General features: G+C 42.8%; 3 protein-coding genes across 4 annotated transcripts; 1 reads left to right on the top strand and 2 right to left on the bottom strand.

The window, feature by feature from the left end:
• LOC110429619 (probable boron transporter 2) lies at positions 231-4684 on the top strand. Its single transcript, XM_021445829.1, has 12 exons — positions 231-626; positions 826-908; positions 1018-1210; positions 1334-1472; positions 1966-2131; positions 2281-2447; positions 2547-2720; positions 2805-2900; positions 2984-3124; positions 3223-3542; positions 3728-3995; positions 4112-4684. The coding sequence occupies exons 1-12, from the start codon at positions 523-525 to the stop codon at positions 4388-4390; spliced, it is 2130 nt and encodes a 709-aa protein (XP_021301504.1). The 5' UTR covers positions 231-522; the 3' UTR covers positions 4391-4684.
• LOC110429620 lies at positions 6924-8907 on the bottom strand. 2 transcript variants are annotated; one of them, XM_021445830.1, is made up of 5 exons: positions 8758-8907; positions 7853-7937; positions 7495-7539; positions 7300-7397; positions 6924-7183 (listed from the first exon to the last, which is right to left on the bottom strand). In XM_021445830.1, the coding sequence occupies exons 2-5, from the start codon at positions 7904-7906 to the stop codon at positions 7111-7113; spliced, it is 270 nt and encodes an 89-aa protein (XP_021301505.1). In that variant the 5' UTR covers positions 7907-7937; positions 8758-8907; the 3' UTR covers positions 6924-7110. The 2 variants fall into 2 exon arrangements, with proteins under 2 accessions (XP_021301505.1, XP_021301506.1); XM_021445831.1 differs by lacking the exon at positions 8758-8907 and adding an exon at positions 8153-8461.
• Positions 10226-14068, bottom strand: LOC8068856 (ABC transporter G family member 36). Its single transcript, XM_021466098.1, has 4 exons — positions 13761-14068; positions 13286-13666; positions 12278-12954; positions 10226-12050 (listed from the first exon to the last, which is right to left on the bottom strand). Exons 1-4 carry the CDS (start codon positions 13785-13787, stop codon positions 10226-10228), a joined length of 2910 nt encoding a protein of 969 aa, XP_021321773.1. The 5' UTR covers positions 13788-14068.

The following is a 16108-nucleotide window of genomic DNA, read 5'->3' on the forward strand; positions in this document are numbered from 1 at the left end:
CTTGGCCACAAGCCCAGTCCACAAGTCACACACCCCACTGGGAACCCCTCTTGTGCTTTAGCTTTCCGTGTGCTCAGCTCAGCGTTCAGCAATTCAGCAACCCTCCCCTGGACAGTTTTTGAGCAATGCATTTTTTTTTCAGGATAACTTTTTACTTTAAACTTTTTTCTACCTTCTTTGGTGAATTGACAGTGGCGCCCCTCCTCTGCCACTGCCTATATATCCACCCTCTATCCCGCTCCATTGCTCTGTAGCTTCTTGCAGTCTTTGCCTCCGTTTCCCTCCGCTGCTGCTCTCTCTGAGCCTTGGCCTTCGCATGCTCTCTATGCTCCTCTTCCGTTCATAGCCCCGGCCTTCGTCTTCCTCCATGGATCCGCGCTAAATGCATTGCGAGATTCCAGACTGGTAGCATTTCTTCCTGTTCCATCTGCCGCAAGATGTAAGCAGGCTCTCACTTGACATTCAGAATATACCCTCAGATCTTCTTGTCTGAGAAAAGCGACGCCCTTTTTGGTCCGAGCAATGGAGGAGAGCTTCGTGCCCCTGCGGGGCATCAAGGACGACCTCCACGGGAGGCTCGCCTGCTACAAGCAGGATTGGACCGGAGGGTTCCGTGCCGGTATCAGGTATGAACTGAACTTGAAGGCTAATCTAATCTTTCTTCGCAATCTTGCATTGTGCTGTTCAGGATTAGTAATTCGGTATCACCACGGTGCCAAAATCGTGAAACTAGTTGCGACGGAGATAGAAAATCCTAGTCCTGTTCTTGTTGTTCTGAAGTTTGTTCTTGCCTGGCTCAAGATCTTGATTTTTGGGGTGTTTCAGGATCCTGGCGCCGACCACCTACATATTCTTCGCGTCCGCGATACCGGTGATATCGTTCGGGGAGCAATTGGAGAGGAACACTGGTAAATGGGGGATTCAAAAATTTGTACTTGGTGGTGTTAGTTTCTTCAGTAAAGTGGGTGAGGAGAGGAGCTTATTTTGTTTGCTTTGGGGATCAAAACTTGTGTGCAGATGGAGTGCTCACAGCAGTGCAGACGTTGGCATCCACTGCCGTGTGCGGCATAATCCACTCCATTGTGGGAGGGCAGCCCCTGCTGATCCTGGGAGTTGCCGAACCCACGGTGCTCATGTACACATTCATGTTCAACTTCGCCAAGGACAGGCCCGACCTCGGACGGAATCTGTTCTTGGCCTGGACCGGTTGGTAGGTCATCCTTGTTGCACTGACTGTGACTGAGAATTTTATTTCAGATTGGTTTGGCACAATTATGGCATTGTTTCAATTGGTTCTTTTTCTTTTTTGTGGGGGTGTCATGTATGTGTGCAGGGTTTGTGTGTGGACTGCCATCCTACTGTTCTTGCTGGCCATACTAGGCGCATGCTCCATCATCAACCGGTTCACCCGCATCGCTGGCGAGCTGTTTGGGCTTCTGATTGCTATGCTCTTCATGCAGCAGGCTATCAAGGTTGGTGAAAACTGCAGCAGGCCTTTTCAAGCCATTGCTGCTTTCCAGGCTTGAAACCCTGTGCTGATGCAGAAACTTTTTTTCTATGGCGTGCTGCTGCTGGACCATAGAGCTTTGTACCAAACACCAGGCCTCTCGAAATTGTGTAGTACTCCGGTCAATCTGAATGTAACTAACTAGTGGAGAATCTAGTAGGTTGGTCAAAGGCATGTGCAAGTGCTGAAAAGCACATGGAAGCCAATGGAGATGCCTCCAGCTTCTGTTTTTGTGCCATTGGTCACTAGTCCAACCAAATATTTCGGTGCTTTCAGTTTGGAACAAAAGAAGTAGATAAAATCAAGAATGTTTGTTTATAAAACAAAGTGTTTTCCTGGAAAAGGGTTCCTAAAAAAGTAAAAATACTAAAAAAAACATCATAAATTCATTAGTACTAAAGTAATTTGCTTGTGGCCATCTGGATGTATAAGCTCACCAATCTGTGTGATGGACACAGGGACTTGTCGACGAGTTCCGCATTCCTGAGAGGGAAAACCGAAAGGCACTGGAGTTTGTCCCATCATGGCGGTTTGCCAATGGAATGTTTGCAATTGTGCTGTCGTTTGGCCTTTTACTCACTGCTCTGAGGAGCAGGAAGGCACGGTCATGGCGCTACGGAACAGGTATGCATCCGAAAACTGTTCTTGTCCTGCAGATGCTATGACAAATATATATAAATCTCTCTTTCTCCACCCTTTGTGTTGCTTATGACTGTGAAGCACCTCACTTAGTCCAATACCAAAATTTCTGATGATAATACTCTTCTACCTAGGTTGGCTGCGCGGCTTCATCGCTGACTATGGTGTTCCACTGATGGTGCTAGTTTGGACTGGAGTGTCTTACATACCTTATGGAAATGTACCAAAAGGAATTCCACGACGCCTTTTCAGCCCTAATCCATGGTCCCCTGGTGCATATGACAATTGGACAGTCATCAAGGTATTCCAATATTCACAAAAAGATTCTAAAACATTACTTTTATTCATGTGAAATATGATTACTTATCGATTAAGTTTTCCACATCAATCCAATGAGCAGGATATGACACAAGTTCCACTCCTCTATATCCTTGGTGCCTTCATACCAGCAACGATGATTGCTGTTCTCTACTACTTCGATCATAGTGTTGCATCTCAGCTTGCGCAGCAGAAAGAGTTCAATTTGAGGAAACCTCCATCCTTCCACTACGATTTGCTTCTCTTAGGCTTCCTGGTATGCCCAGATGTGCACAATTCTTCAATACCAAGTTTTGGTGTTTTCTATACATTTCGATGACATCAATGTTTTGAACTATAGACATTAATGTGTGGCCTTATTGGTATCCCTCCATCAAATGGTGTCATTCCACAATCACCCATGCATACGAAGAGTTTGGCTACTCTCAAGCACCAGGTGAGTTATGAAAGTTTTAAAGAGTATTTCAAAATACCATGTGAATATCTGATTTCTCACTCACAGCGAGCATTTCTGTTCAGCTGCTTCGTAACCGGCTAGTAGCCACCGCACGAAAGAGCATGAGCCAGAATGCGAGCTTGAGCCAACTGTATGGCAGCATGCAGGATGCTTATCAGCAGATGCAGACACCACTGGTTTATCAGCAGCAGTCTGTCAGAAGAGTACGTGTTCTATTACCCAAAACTTAGTACTTCACAACACTTTATTCAGACGATTTTCTTTAAATAACATTTTCTATATTTTTTCAAAAAAAAAACAGGGCTTAAATGAGCTCAAGGACTCAACAGTCCAGCTAGCTTCGAGTATGGGTAACATTGATGCACCAGTTGATGAGACAGTCTTTGACATAGAGAAAGAAATTGATGATCTGCTGCCCATCGAGGTCAAGGAGCAGCGCTTGAGCAACTTGCTACAGGCTTCCATGGTGGGGGGTTGTGTTGCTGCTATGCCGCTACTCAAGAAGATCCCTACATCTGTCCTCTGGGGCTATTTTGCCTTCATGGCCATTGAGAGCTTGCCTGGTAACCAATTTTGGGAGAGGATCTTGTTGCTCTTCACTGCTCCCAGCAGAAGATACAAGTAAGTTTATTTTATCTCAAAAGATTGGTTTGGCTTTGGCACCTCTGATTCTGTTTTTGCATATCCACAAACTGTGCAAAGGCATGATCCAATGGATTCAAGAAAGAATACATTATGCTAAATACTGTTAATTTAGCTGCTTTGGAAGACTGAACTTCTTACCATGTACTGTAAATATTTCCCAGGGTGCTTGAAGAGTACCACACCACGTTCGTCGAGACAGTGCCATTCAAGACAATAGCCATGTTCACATTGTTCCAGACAATGTACCTTTTGGTCTGCTTTGGAATCACATGGATTCCAATAGCTGGAGTTCTTTTCCCCCTCATGATCATGCTCCTGGTTCCAGTCAGGCAGTACATCCTCCCCAAGCTCTTCAAAGGTGCACATCTAACTGACCTAGATGCAGCTGAATACGAGGAATCACCGGCTATACCATTCAGCCTTGCTGCGGTAAGTTCAGAAAGACATCATCTATCCCACGAGTCTTGCTCATCAGCATGTTATTTTCGACTAGAACATTATGTCATGTTGCATTTCCCTGAAACTGAAATCTCATGTATTTTCAGCAAGACATTGATGTCGCATTGGGACGCACCCAGAGTGCAGAAATCCTAGACGACATGGTCACGAGAAGCCGGGGTGAGATCAAACGCCTCAACAGCCCGAAGATCACCAGCTCAGGTGGCACACCTGTGGCAGAACTGAAAGGCATCCGCAGCCCATCCATTTCTGAGAAAGCATACAGCCCTCGTCTCACCGAGCTCCGGCATGAGCGCAGCCCTCTGGGAGGGAGAAACAGCCCTAGGACGCCATCCAAGTTGGGTGAAGGCTCAACACCGAAGTGAATAAAGCAATGATTCATAGTGCTTAAGCTTGCAACTACTGGCCATCAGTTATATGAGTGATTTTAAAGTGGTTTCAGTGCTAGTGTCCTTGTATGAAGATGTCCTCTGATGAGATTACTATTTATGTGTATCTCTAGCCTCTTTTTCTTCTTTTTTGTGTTCTCCTGATTAAAGGAGTGCTATACATGTAATCTCTGAACTAGCAGAATATTAGAGTAACTACTTGAAAAACCCTGTCACTAGCATATTATCATTCATTCATTGTTTATAATATTCATTAATATGTACATGAAATTGGTGGAAATTATGTGCATGCATTCCATTGAAAAGCATGTATCTGGATTCTGGAGCACTCTAGTTGTCACAACATTCTATTGATGATGGTGCTGAAGCTGAAGCATGGAACTTTAGACCCTGCTTCCCTTCCCAATTGCACATATTTTGTTAGTTATTACAACAAGTGTTCTTGCTTTTTTTTTTTTGTTCACTTGAATTCGTAACTATAGAACTATGCTATAATAGTCAATCAATTGATGTAACAGATCCGTAGATGCAAATGTAGCTGAATCGTTGATGGTTACTTTTGCTTCCAAATTGTATACTGAGTGTATGGTTCAAAAAACGATTCAGAATGTAAAGTTCTCCTATAGTTCTCTGTGCTGATGCACATCTCATGAAATTCAGTGAACTGGAAGTTCAGAAAAGGGGAAACGATGTAATAATATACACTCTATCTATAGATTTTTTTTTTCACTTGAGAGCTTCATCGAGAGATGCGCATGCGAAAAACAAGATAAGGTCAGAAATGACTGATTCAGACAGAAAGATGATTGCATAGGGAGATACCAATCGTCTGAGTCTTCCACTCTACCTATCTGTAGAGGCATGCCATGCTGATTGCAGCAGTAATTTGTTTGGCACTATCACAAGCTCTAACACATGGTATGATTGTATAGGAGACCTGCATGACCAATGTTTCTCAATGTTATGATGCCAAGTATACATCTGCTGAATACAGCCCTAAAATTGTACTTGCTCATGTTACTATAGAGGGAAAGGCTGTTTGTGGTGGAGTTTCATCTGATGCAAGGAACAAAGGGAACTACTGCAACACATGCCTGCAGTAGGTAGAAAGTGTAGAGACTTGAGGGTGGCGCCACAGCACAGCACAGCTACATTCCATCCCTCTTTCAACGGCAGCCATGATTCCAGCTTTAGAAACACCCCTGCATTGGCCCTGAAGCATTGACCTGCTGAAGCCAACATGTCATAACCACCATAGAATTCCCTCAGGATGCAGGCTCACCTCATAGGCTGCTGCTGCTGCTGGGCTAAACGACACGCCCGTTGTCGGCAATTATGGTCATTCATCCTCCTTTTCCGCGTCGATGATTTTCCTCGAGAGCCCGTGCGTTAGGACTGATGATGGAGTAGCTGATACAAGCGATGAAACTGTGCTGGAAAGATGAACAAGGAGTGATACCAGCCACAAGGGTCTAGGAATGATGTGAGGGTTCAAGAGAAAGTAGTGGCTGGAATTCAAAGGCATGGCGGCAAAAGGCGCGATAATCTTCAGGTCAGGTCCATGGATGACTCCTGGATGAAAATTCAGTGAATTGAGTGCAGCTCCAGTAACGGTGTGTTGTTTGTTCCCCATCATTTGACCTGCAGACAGCAAGTGGTGTGCCATGCTCTGACACGCAATTCCTGAAATGGCCCCCAGTTCCCAGGGCCACATCACATTCCCCCCCTTCTCCACAGCCACTGAATTCTTCATCATCCCCATCAGCTACCTTTCATTCATCCCTACTCTATCATCTCTTTCGATGCGACGCCATTTGTTCTTGTCTCTCTTTTCTGGATTCTAAAGAGCAACGTGACAATTTCACAGGGATGAAGATTGCACCAGTTAAAAGATTGAGACATCAGATCCACGCACATACATCATCCAGCATCTGCAGATGTGACCATGAATTATTGGAATGCAATGTGTTGCTCCACTGAAACTCGGACGGATTTTCTGGAGGAAACGAAAGGCTGAAACACTTCTGACATCTGTGGAACTGGACAACACTTCAATGAAAGAATGAAGGCAACTGCTCCCTTCAGTCTTAAGCACAATGCAAGCAATCATAATATCAAATCATACTTCTGCCAAGGAGACATGTTCTATAATTGCAAAGCTTTCGCTGCAAAAAACTGTTCCCAAAACATAAAATACTTTCAGTGATGGAGAAGTTCAAACGAAAAACCATTGCCACAAATATGAGCAGTGTGCACTTCTGCAAAATCATGGCTGTGGTTCAGACACAGAGATGGAACCAAACTACACCAATTATTACAGTTTATCGATCCTCTCATGAAAGCTGTGGAGTAACAATACATCAACATCAAAAAGAAAAAGGTATATCCATAACCACTAGGGAAGAGAGGAGCATTCTCAGTCACCGAAGATTTATGTCTCCTGGCTATAAGTAGGATTACATTAAGGTATCCAAAATAATTTGTAGTCAGCATTTATGGGACAAATGCATAAAAAAAAAGACAGCCAAACTCATTGTTACTGAAAATCATTGTTGTAATAATTTGAGTACTCAGCAATCGGAAGGAAACATTTGCAGATCCTCGTACAATAGAGTTGGAATAATTCAAGGCAAGAAAGTAAATTGTTTTTACTATTATTCATACAGCACACTGTAAGTCTAGTTTTAACTTCCGTTTTAACCTGAAAATTTGCGTCCTGTAATCTTCTCAGACTCATACAGAATATGATTGATAAGGCCCCTTGCAGCACTGCATAGCAAGAAATAGTTTCATAAGATACACTTCGACCATGATAAAAGTACTGGAAGATAAGATGGTAAAACTGAAAAGAAATAAAAAATTTACACAGGGCAGTAGTAACTTACTCATCCTTCATTTTCTGTATCTTCTCTGGATCAGTTTCATGCATGTTTTTCTTGAATTGTTGCCTCACCATGGTGACTAAAAGCTCTGTATTGTGTTTCTGGATTACAAAAGGCTGATTCAGTCTATTATATTAAAAAAAATTCACAACTTCAAGGTGGGAGCAATGGTAAATTTTTAGATAAAAATATGCATACCTGATGCCCAATATACTTTGCCCTCCGTAAGCATTCACGATATAACTACAGCATGAAAAATGAGAAAATAGTAAATAGAAAAAAGAAAAGTTTTTTTCAGCATCAGCTATGATTTTGTTTGTTTCATTCATGATAATTCTTCATAAAAGTAACAAAGAACTAGGCTACAGGATGCATATTTGATGTGTCTTCTAGAAAAGCTGAAGCTAGAAGTTAGGGTAACTGATCCAAATGAATGAAGCCTGATGACTGACTATTCATTAACAATACAACAGTACAAGTTGATTTGAAAGTTGGTTGTCACCCATAATACCAAAGAGAACACAGCAAAAAGCAAAAGGTGCAAAAGGAGCCTTACCCTGAGCACATTATCAGCAAGTTCCGGAGGCAAGGCTTTCTGGATTGAAGGCATCTTCTTCAATGTTGTGGTAGACTGGTAGTCACTGAAAAGGTATAAGAAATTGTTTTCATCAATAATATGCACATAGAGGATGGATTAGAACAAGAAAAGAGGTCAACATGTGTACTTATATGTGACTGTGGCCAACAACAATAATAAAATGTCGCCAGAAAAATTCGGTGCAATAATGTTTAAGGTGCACCAGTAAAATGGGAAAACATATTACCACAAGATGACAGGAAAGAATATAAAACTCACCTGTTGATATACGCATACCACCTATTTATCAACAAAATGAAACAACCAGGGATGAAAACTTGTCCTAAATGCTCACAAAGTTACAGCCATCCAACGGCCTATAGTTGCTTCTTGCTTGCTTCTGTCAAAATATGATAGTTCCAATAGATAGCGGAGGACCCATCCAACCAATACATGGGCCTTCCGTGCCCCTCTGTTGATCAATGCAAGTAGACTGCAATATCTCAACATCCATGAAGCCATCTAGGCATCAGGTTAGGAACTAGTACTAGAGTCAGCACCGCAACACGAACTAGCTGGCGGTGGCAATTGACATTTCCACGAACACCTCGTGGGCACGACCACCCCTGCCTGTCCCCAATCCGCCTCCCCCCTCCTCTCCCTGCACTCCCAAACAAAGGACGAAACGGGAACAAATGCAGCAGCCGGCGTAAAGGGCTCCCGAGCCGCGCCCCCAAGTCCGCGAACTGTGAAGGACCCGGCGCCAAGAAAGAAGGAAGAACCTTTCCCCTCCTCTAACGCCAATGGAACCAGGCCAAGAAGGGGGAAGGGGAGGCAGCAGCAGTAGTGATGGGTTCTGAATTCAGGAACTGAGAGCGAAGTACCTGCGGATCTCGCGGCGGCGGGCGGCGGGCGGGCCTGGTTGCGCTCGAGCGACTGTTCGCTGCTGCCTTCGTGGCTAGTTCACTCGTGGAAAAACGACCGAACCAAAAACACCGCCTTGGCCATTTGTTGGCGTATTTACGTAGTCCCGCTTTCGGTCCGCCGCCCGGGCCAGTTCCAGGGTCCCTGGCATCTGCCACGGCCACGCGCGCGGCGATCCTCGGAAGCAGCGGCGGGCGCCTCCCATTCCAAAATCACCAAACCTTACCACCCACGGCCACGCGGCGTCTACACCGGCGTGCCAGGCGCAGGCGCTGGGCGGCTGGGAGCCTTACGGCCTTGCCTGCTGTCGCGGCTGGGCGGCAGCCAGCAGCGCGCCTGGGCCGCTTGGCGGCAGCGGGCGGCCGGCTGCTGGGGTCTGGAACGCTGCCGCGCTGGGAGAGTTCGAGGCAGGAGCTGGCCTGGTCGATTGGAGTCTGTGAACTGTGAATTTTGTAAGTTAATTCGGTTAATTGGCTTCCCGTTTCAATATACTATCGAATGCAATTTTGTGAATGTTTGTGAAACTACGACAGTAAGGCTAAGGCCTTGGTCATTGCTTGAGTGATGATTTACTGATTTTAGGTCGCCGGTTTACTTCTACAGTATACGTTAAACAAAGTTATGCTCAATTCTCTGAATGTATGATTTTTTTTTTAACACCATGAATATATGAAATTATTGTGTTCATTTATGTGTTATATCTACTTTTTATTATACAATCAGTACTAGGCGGTGTAATACCCTCCCAATATTAGTCTTTAGGACACACACAAAAAAATTTGACAACCCTCACAATCTTAGGTGACCCTTACCCGGAAGTCAAGCTGCTGCCACCAGATCTGCTATCTCACGGGTCACCACCATGCCCTTCGTGCACTTGCCTGGGTTGGCTACTGGCGGGTGCCAGGTGGTGTTGGTGCCTGCTCCCCACGTGTTCTATGGGATGCCTATTAAGAAGAGAACCGAGGGACTGCAGCTGTAATTAGTTTGTCTCTTGTCCTTAAATAAATTTCCTAAATTGTTTTTTGCATTGCTGTTTGATTGCAGTGTGTTCTATGTGCTTGCATTACATGTCTTAGTAGAGTAGCTTGGCACTGCTATGCAACACATATAACCTTGTGCTCTGGAAATGATAATGGAAGTAAATATTTTGCCGTACATAGAGTTCTTGCCCTGTGTCGAATACAGTAGCATCTCATCATGTACATATTTAAAAACAAAAGATCTCGATGATAATACTTTTTTCAAGTTACAGTACTCTACACAATGTGATGAACAGAAATATTTGGAAACGCAACCCCAATTCGATCACTGTCATGAACCAGAATACATTTGCAGTAGCAAAACAGAAATCCAACTTGCTGTCATGAATGATGAATTGGAACACTAATACAATGGCAGAACACAAATCTGATCTGTGTGTGACTCTCAATGGGCATGTGCTGAGTTGTGCTTCAGCACGGTGAAGAACAGGAAAGCGAGCACAGCAAACATAATGTTCATCCCTGCTAAGGTTACCACATCAGTGCTTATCATCTTCGCACTCAAGGACCGTATGTGTGCTATCCTTTCCCACACATATGAGCCATCAGGGAGCTGTGGACACTGGCATTGTCTCTTGCACTTGGATGTGTCGCAGTAGAAACTTATCACCGTCAGCACATTCATCACATACTGAAACGGGTTCGTCCAGTACATCCACTTGTAGAACCTAATATCGGAGAAGAGGACCACCACACCAGAGGTGGAGATCCACAACGATGTGATTATGGAGACGAGGAAGGCGGCGAGGATCGGGCTCGGAGCCAGGAATGTGATCATCATGCCAAAGTAGGTCATACAGAGGGTGAAAAGGCAGAGAACTGACCAGTAGGCCAGGAAATCGGCAGCTGTCTGGGTTGCTATCCCTGCCATGCCATTGCCAATGCCCACGAATGCCAATGTTGCTATTAGGAAGTAGGGAATTTCACTGATCACCCATGACACAGGGTAGATTATTGGAAGGTACATCTTGGACCTCATTTCTCGGAAGTAGGCAAGCTTGTCGGTGCCAATTTGAGGAATCACGTTGTTAGCAGATATAACCCCAATGAGTATAGTTTGCATGTAGATGTACAGTGATCTAGAAGTAACCTCATATGTGTCTTCATACTTAATCTTAAAATAGAGTGAGCCCATCAGTAATCCAATCATCACACAGCCAGTAAACCTGCTGTAAGTGTAGTTCACGTTCCTCCATAAGAACCTCTGTGTCCTCAACAAAACCAATCCTATTTGGCTTGTAAATGACGCTGGATAGTTGTAACTGATGGATCTCATGTTATTGTCCTTTTCATTTCCATGTTTGTTGTTCTTCATAGCAGCGTTAATGACCTTCATGGCCACCTCATACAAATGACTTTTCTGAAACTCGTCTGCAAAATCTATCACTGCAAGTTTTTTTCTTGGAATTCCAAGTCCAGTTACACCCATAACAAAACTGATAGGATTCTGTGTCTGAAGGTAGTGAGGAACCCTTGGGATCGCGGTAAAGTATCCAAGTATTTCATGGCAATTGAGTCCTACTGGGCCAAAGTAAGCTTGGCGGCCTTCTTGAGTTAGGATGATGACTTGATGGAAGTGTGAAAGTGCACGGGTGTTGGGATAGTTAAATGTTGCGATGACTGATTGACCGCAAACTGGTAATTTTGATAATATGCTCAAGATTGCTGAGGTTCCAGACGAATCAAGACCTGAAAGAGGCTCCTCAAGGAATAGAATACTTGGGTTTGCTGCGAGTTCAACTGCAATTGTGAGCTTCTTAGCTACTTCAAATGTTTTCCCAGTTCCATCTCTCAGGGAACCAACCAAGTTATTGGCATAATACTGCAAGCCCAGCTGGTCAAGAACTAACTCAACATGCATATGCCTTCTTGCTTTGCTTATGCTGTTTGTTAGTCTAAGGTTGGCACTGAATTCAAGTGACTCGCGTATGGTAAGGTAAGGTTGATGTGCATCAAGCCGCTCAGCATAGCCCACTCTTCTTGAGAAATCAGCACAAGGTTTGGTGCCATTGACTTGGATATCTCCAGTAAAACTACCACCTAGAGGTGTCCTACCAGAAAGGCATTTTAGCAGTGTAGCTACACTTCCATTAGCACCCCCTACAAGAGCTAGCATAATTCCTGGTCTTGCACATCCACTGACATTCTCAAACTCTGTAGCTTCTTCCTTTGTTACCTTTCCACACCTGTCACCGAAAAGCCTTGTCATACTGCATGTGATAAGGAATTAAAGTATATTTTTTAAAAACTTTATTGCCCTTGTCTCTATCTTCATGAAGCTGCATTTAATCATGTATTATTTTTGTAATTTGTTAGTTCCATTTGTGTCACTTCATAAAATGTTCTACTCTGAATAATATTTTGCTAACTTTCAAGTGCACACTTTATGAAACAGTGCACTAGTGTAGAATTGCAGCACAATTAATTGGAAAATTACCTGACAAATGATAGATCCAAGAATGATAAAGTCATCAGTGTGACTGGTATTGTCAACTGTTCTGGATCAATTTTAACTCTAAATTCTTCCCTCCAGCTCCTGACACTCACATTCTCATCCTCAGAAATTACTGTTGTGGAACTAGATGCTAACTTTGGTGACTCCAGAAACTTGTATCTTCCTGACTCAATAGAAGCTTCCATATAACTCTCAGTTGAACTTGAATAAATCTCCACATCATACAAATAGTTCTTTGAAAGCTTCCTTTGGTTAATCTGTGGCACAGATTGACTGATTTGCGAAAACTCTACCTTATTTAGGAATATCAATGCCATTAACAGAGCAAGTAGAGTCCAACCAATTAGAATTATATAAGGGACCCAAGGCTTTACTGAAACAGCTGTCAACAGTTCAGCATAGATTAAGTAGGCCTTGCCAGTAGCCATCTCTGGATTTTCCTTGCAGAAAGTAAGTTGGTTTAGATATTTGTTGCAGAAGTCTTTGTAACCATATGAGAACTGTCGATCGCAGAAGGACATATTGGCCCAACGAATTGGATTGATGTGCATTAGCCACTTCCAGTATTGAGGGATATTAGATGGGAAAATCACAAATCCACTGAACAGAAGGAAAATGGAGACTATGAGGCCTGCATGCAGGTAGCAGTTCGAAACAGTATATCAGATGAAATGTACATGTTAATTTTGATAGAACTACAGAGTTTAAAACAGGATAACCCAAGTTTTGTAATGCCATCTTCTCATACTTAAAGTTACAAAGATGGGAAAAAACTAATTACCTGCCAAAGCATTTGCTGCTTCAGGAATGGGTGCTACTGCACTCAGAAAGAAGAAGAATGATGATCCAAAGTAAGCCACGAGAAACATCAGAACTAAGTAGTCAATGAACGCTACTCCATTGTTTTCCAATGTCAGACCCGCTAGAAAATACACACAAACTGAATAGCAGAATGCCTGCATTACACATAATATGTTTGCATTATACAACCTTTGTTGTCATAGTGATGAAGCTAGAAAGTAATATGGTTGTTATGTTTAGGATCAAGTACCATTTAGACTGCATATATGTGCAGATGTTAACTATTGGCAACAAAAGGTTGAAGGATGAGATTACCTCAGTAAAAGCCTGGGGTAGATTACTAATGCAATGAGCTACAACATAAGAGGATGTCCTGAAAAATCTTTGGTCCCTATGTTTATAGAATGTGGGTCTTTGAAGCATATATAGAGGTAGCTGAGGCATATTTATGAGCAAAATGCTCATGCTGGTTACAAATCCTAGCGCTCTCACAGAGTTCATGTGTTGAAGATTATACTGCCCACCAAACTTGTAGAACAGTGTCCCTGCAAATATACCAAGAATGCATGCCTGAAAAAAGAACTTTAGTAATGTACCTTATCCTACCATGATAAACCAATGAGCCGATTCATCTGCCATGTTTGTTTAACAATAATTGGCAAACCTGGATGATTCTGAGTATGCTCAACATTTGAAGTTGTTTCAAGATCCTAAGCTGTCTCTGGATCAGGGTTCTTGTTGATTTCCACCATGGTTGCACATACGGCCTCTTAAATTTCTCCCATCGTAATTCATCCTCATTGCTCTATGGTTTTTTTATTTATCAAATGAGAAATACTTCAGTACTGAATTATTGGATAATTCTTCAAGTTCATCGTGACAAAATTTTGAAACCCAATTTACTTATTATTTACCACTGATAATCAGAAGAATAAGGTCTGAAGAAAACATTAATACTTTCACTTGCCTTATGGTCAGGTCGTTCAAGTTGAAGGCGGATATGTCCCCGGGCATGAAGTAGATTGGAGAAAACTTGATCTAGATGTTGCTGTTGGTCAAACATTGGCCCAGTCACTAGATACTGCATTGGCTCTTCGTTTATGGAAATTCCTGTTACCACATCGCCTACTTGGATGTTCCCTGTACTTTCAAACCCAGTGGCAGATCCAGATTTGTTCAGAAGCTTTGCCACAACTATTTCTGAATGTAAAAATGAGATCGTTAATACAGTGTTAGTCTTAACGTATATACAAATAGTTAGTTGTACACTGTATGGCAACTTGACCAAAAAAACTGACCCATTTCTTGATGTTCTGCAATTGAGTTTAAGGTGCTTGATTCTTTCAGGGATAAGCCGATTCCTGGCTCACTCTCAACCCAGTATGTACTGAACTCCTTGTTCTTTCCAATGACCCTTATGATATCCAGGTAATGGTCAGATGAGTAGTAGCATTCCACAAGCTCCTCCAAACCTCTAGGAGTTAACCTTGGTAATAGGTACTGCATTCCATTTTCAGCAGCAATATCTTGAAGAAACTCCCAGGATTCGACATGCGATGGCTTCATATACCTAATAGCAGTTTTTTTTATTAAATGTGTATTGTCAACAAATTCACCTGAATATTTGAGAAGAACATGTGTGGCTAGTTACCCTATTTTAGCAAAGTATGTGACTGCGTCCTGTCTTGGCCCTTGGTACAGCACATGCCCTTCTCCCAGTAGGATGATCCTGTCGAAGAGGTCAAATGCTTCTTGCGAGAGGTGGTTGAGGGCCATGACTGCAGATGATTGTTGGATTCTACAGACAGCCCTGATAGTATTGACCAAATCATAGGTCATTGCCAGGTCTGAGCCTGTTAATGGCTGGTCATAGACCATAACTGAGTAGGTCCCTAGTGCAAGTTCAGCTGTTGTCAGTTTATCCCTGTCAGTATCTGATATCCCACTAACAAGGTGATTCTCTATTTTCTTCAGGTCAAGAATCTGCATCACATATTCAAGGAAAGGATCTTGTCCTTCTACAAGCGCATAGGCAAAGAACTTTCGCATCTGTGGAGTAAAGTTCTCAGGCCGGAGAACCTGCATGCAGTCCCTTGCGAACTCAAGAGTTTCTCGGACTGAGAGGAAGGGGATGTGCCTGGGGGTAGAAACCAGAGTTAAGGATGCTGTTCTTGAAAGTAACAGAATGAGAGATTACGAAAGCAAGAATATGTGGCAGATGTGCAAATTTAACTTTTATCCCTTTTTGTTCTCTTCACAAATAAACCTGTGATAACATAGCTAGACCTAAGTTCTTTGTTACTTTTTTTTCCTGTAACTAACCCATCTCAAGTAAATGCGAAGAGGGTTTTTGTGTACTTTCATCACTAAATATTGTTATAACCTTTTGATTTCCATGTCTTCTCCCAATTTTGCCCAAAGGAAAGGAACATTTTGTTAGAGAGCTTGATTTCAGTTTCTAGTGATAACCTAAGCTCATAGCATTTAGATGAGGTTGTTTTGCTGGGTTTTACAATCTTGCAATCTATATCTTCTCTAGTTCTTACTTGTTGAGCTGTCCACAGACATAGGCAATTAGTCGACTCTTTCGAACTTCAGATGCTGTCTTTTCATTGTAGTTGACTATGCCTGACAGCCCAGCATCTTGGCCTGGATCGGCTCTACCGGCAAGTATCTTCAGTAAGGTGCTCTTTCCACTGCCTGGACATGGCAGAGATTGGTAACAGTAAGTGATAAAATGCTCATATAAATACTGGTTTACTTTGAGGGGGAATTTGTGTTTGGTTTTACAAGGTTTGACTTACAAACAAATTAAGATCCCTATAGTTTTAAATTTAGGGGGAATTTTGATCCTCTCCAATGACAAGGAACATTTTTGCACTTATATTCGAATCCTATGATGAAAAAAAAATACTTATTCTGAAATTTGAACGCAGGAAAACACTGTGCATGCTTGAATTGAACAAGGTTAATTACCAGGCGGACCAAGGACTAGAGTCATAGAACCCGGCA

The sequence above is a fragment of the Sorghum bicolor genome, chromosome 8, assembly GCF_000003195.3.
Source record: "Sorghum bicolor cultivar BTx623 chromosome 8, Sorghum_bicolor_NCBIv3, whole genome shotgun sequence".
Classification (NCBI taxonomy): Eukaryota; Viridiplantae; Streptophyta; class Magnoliopsida; order Poales; family Poaceae; genus Sorghum; species Sorghum bicolor.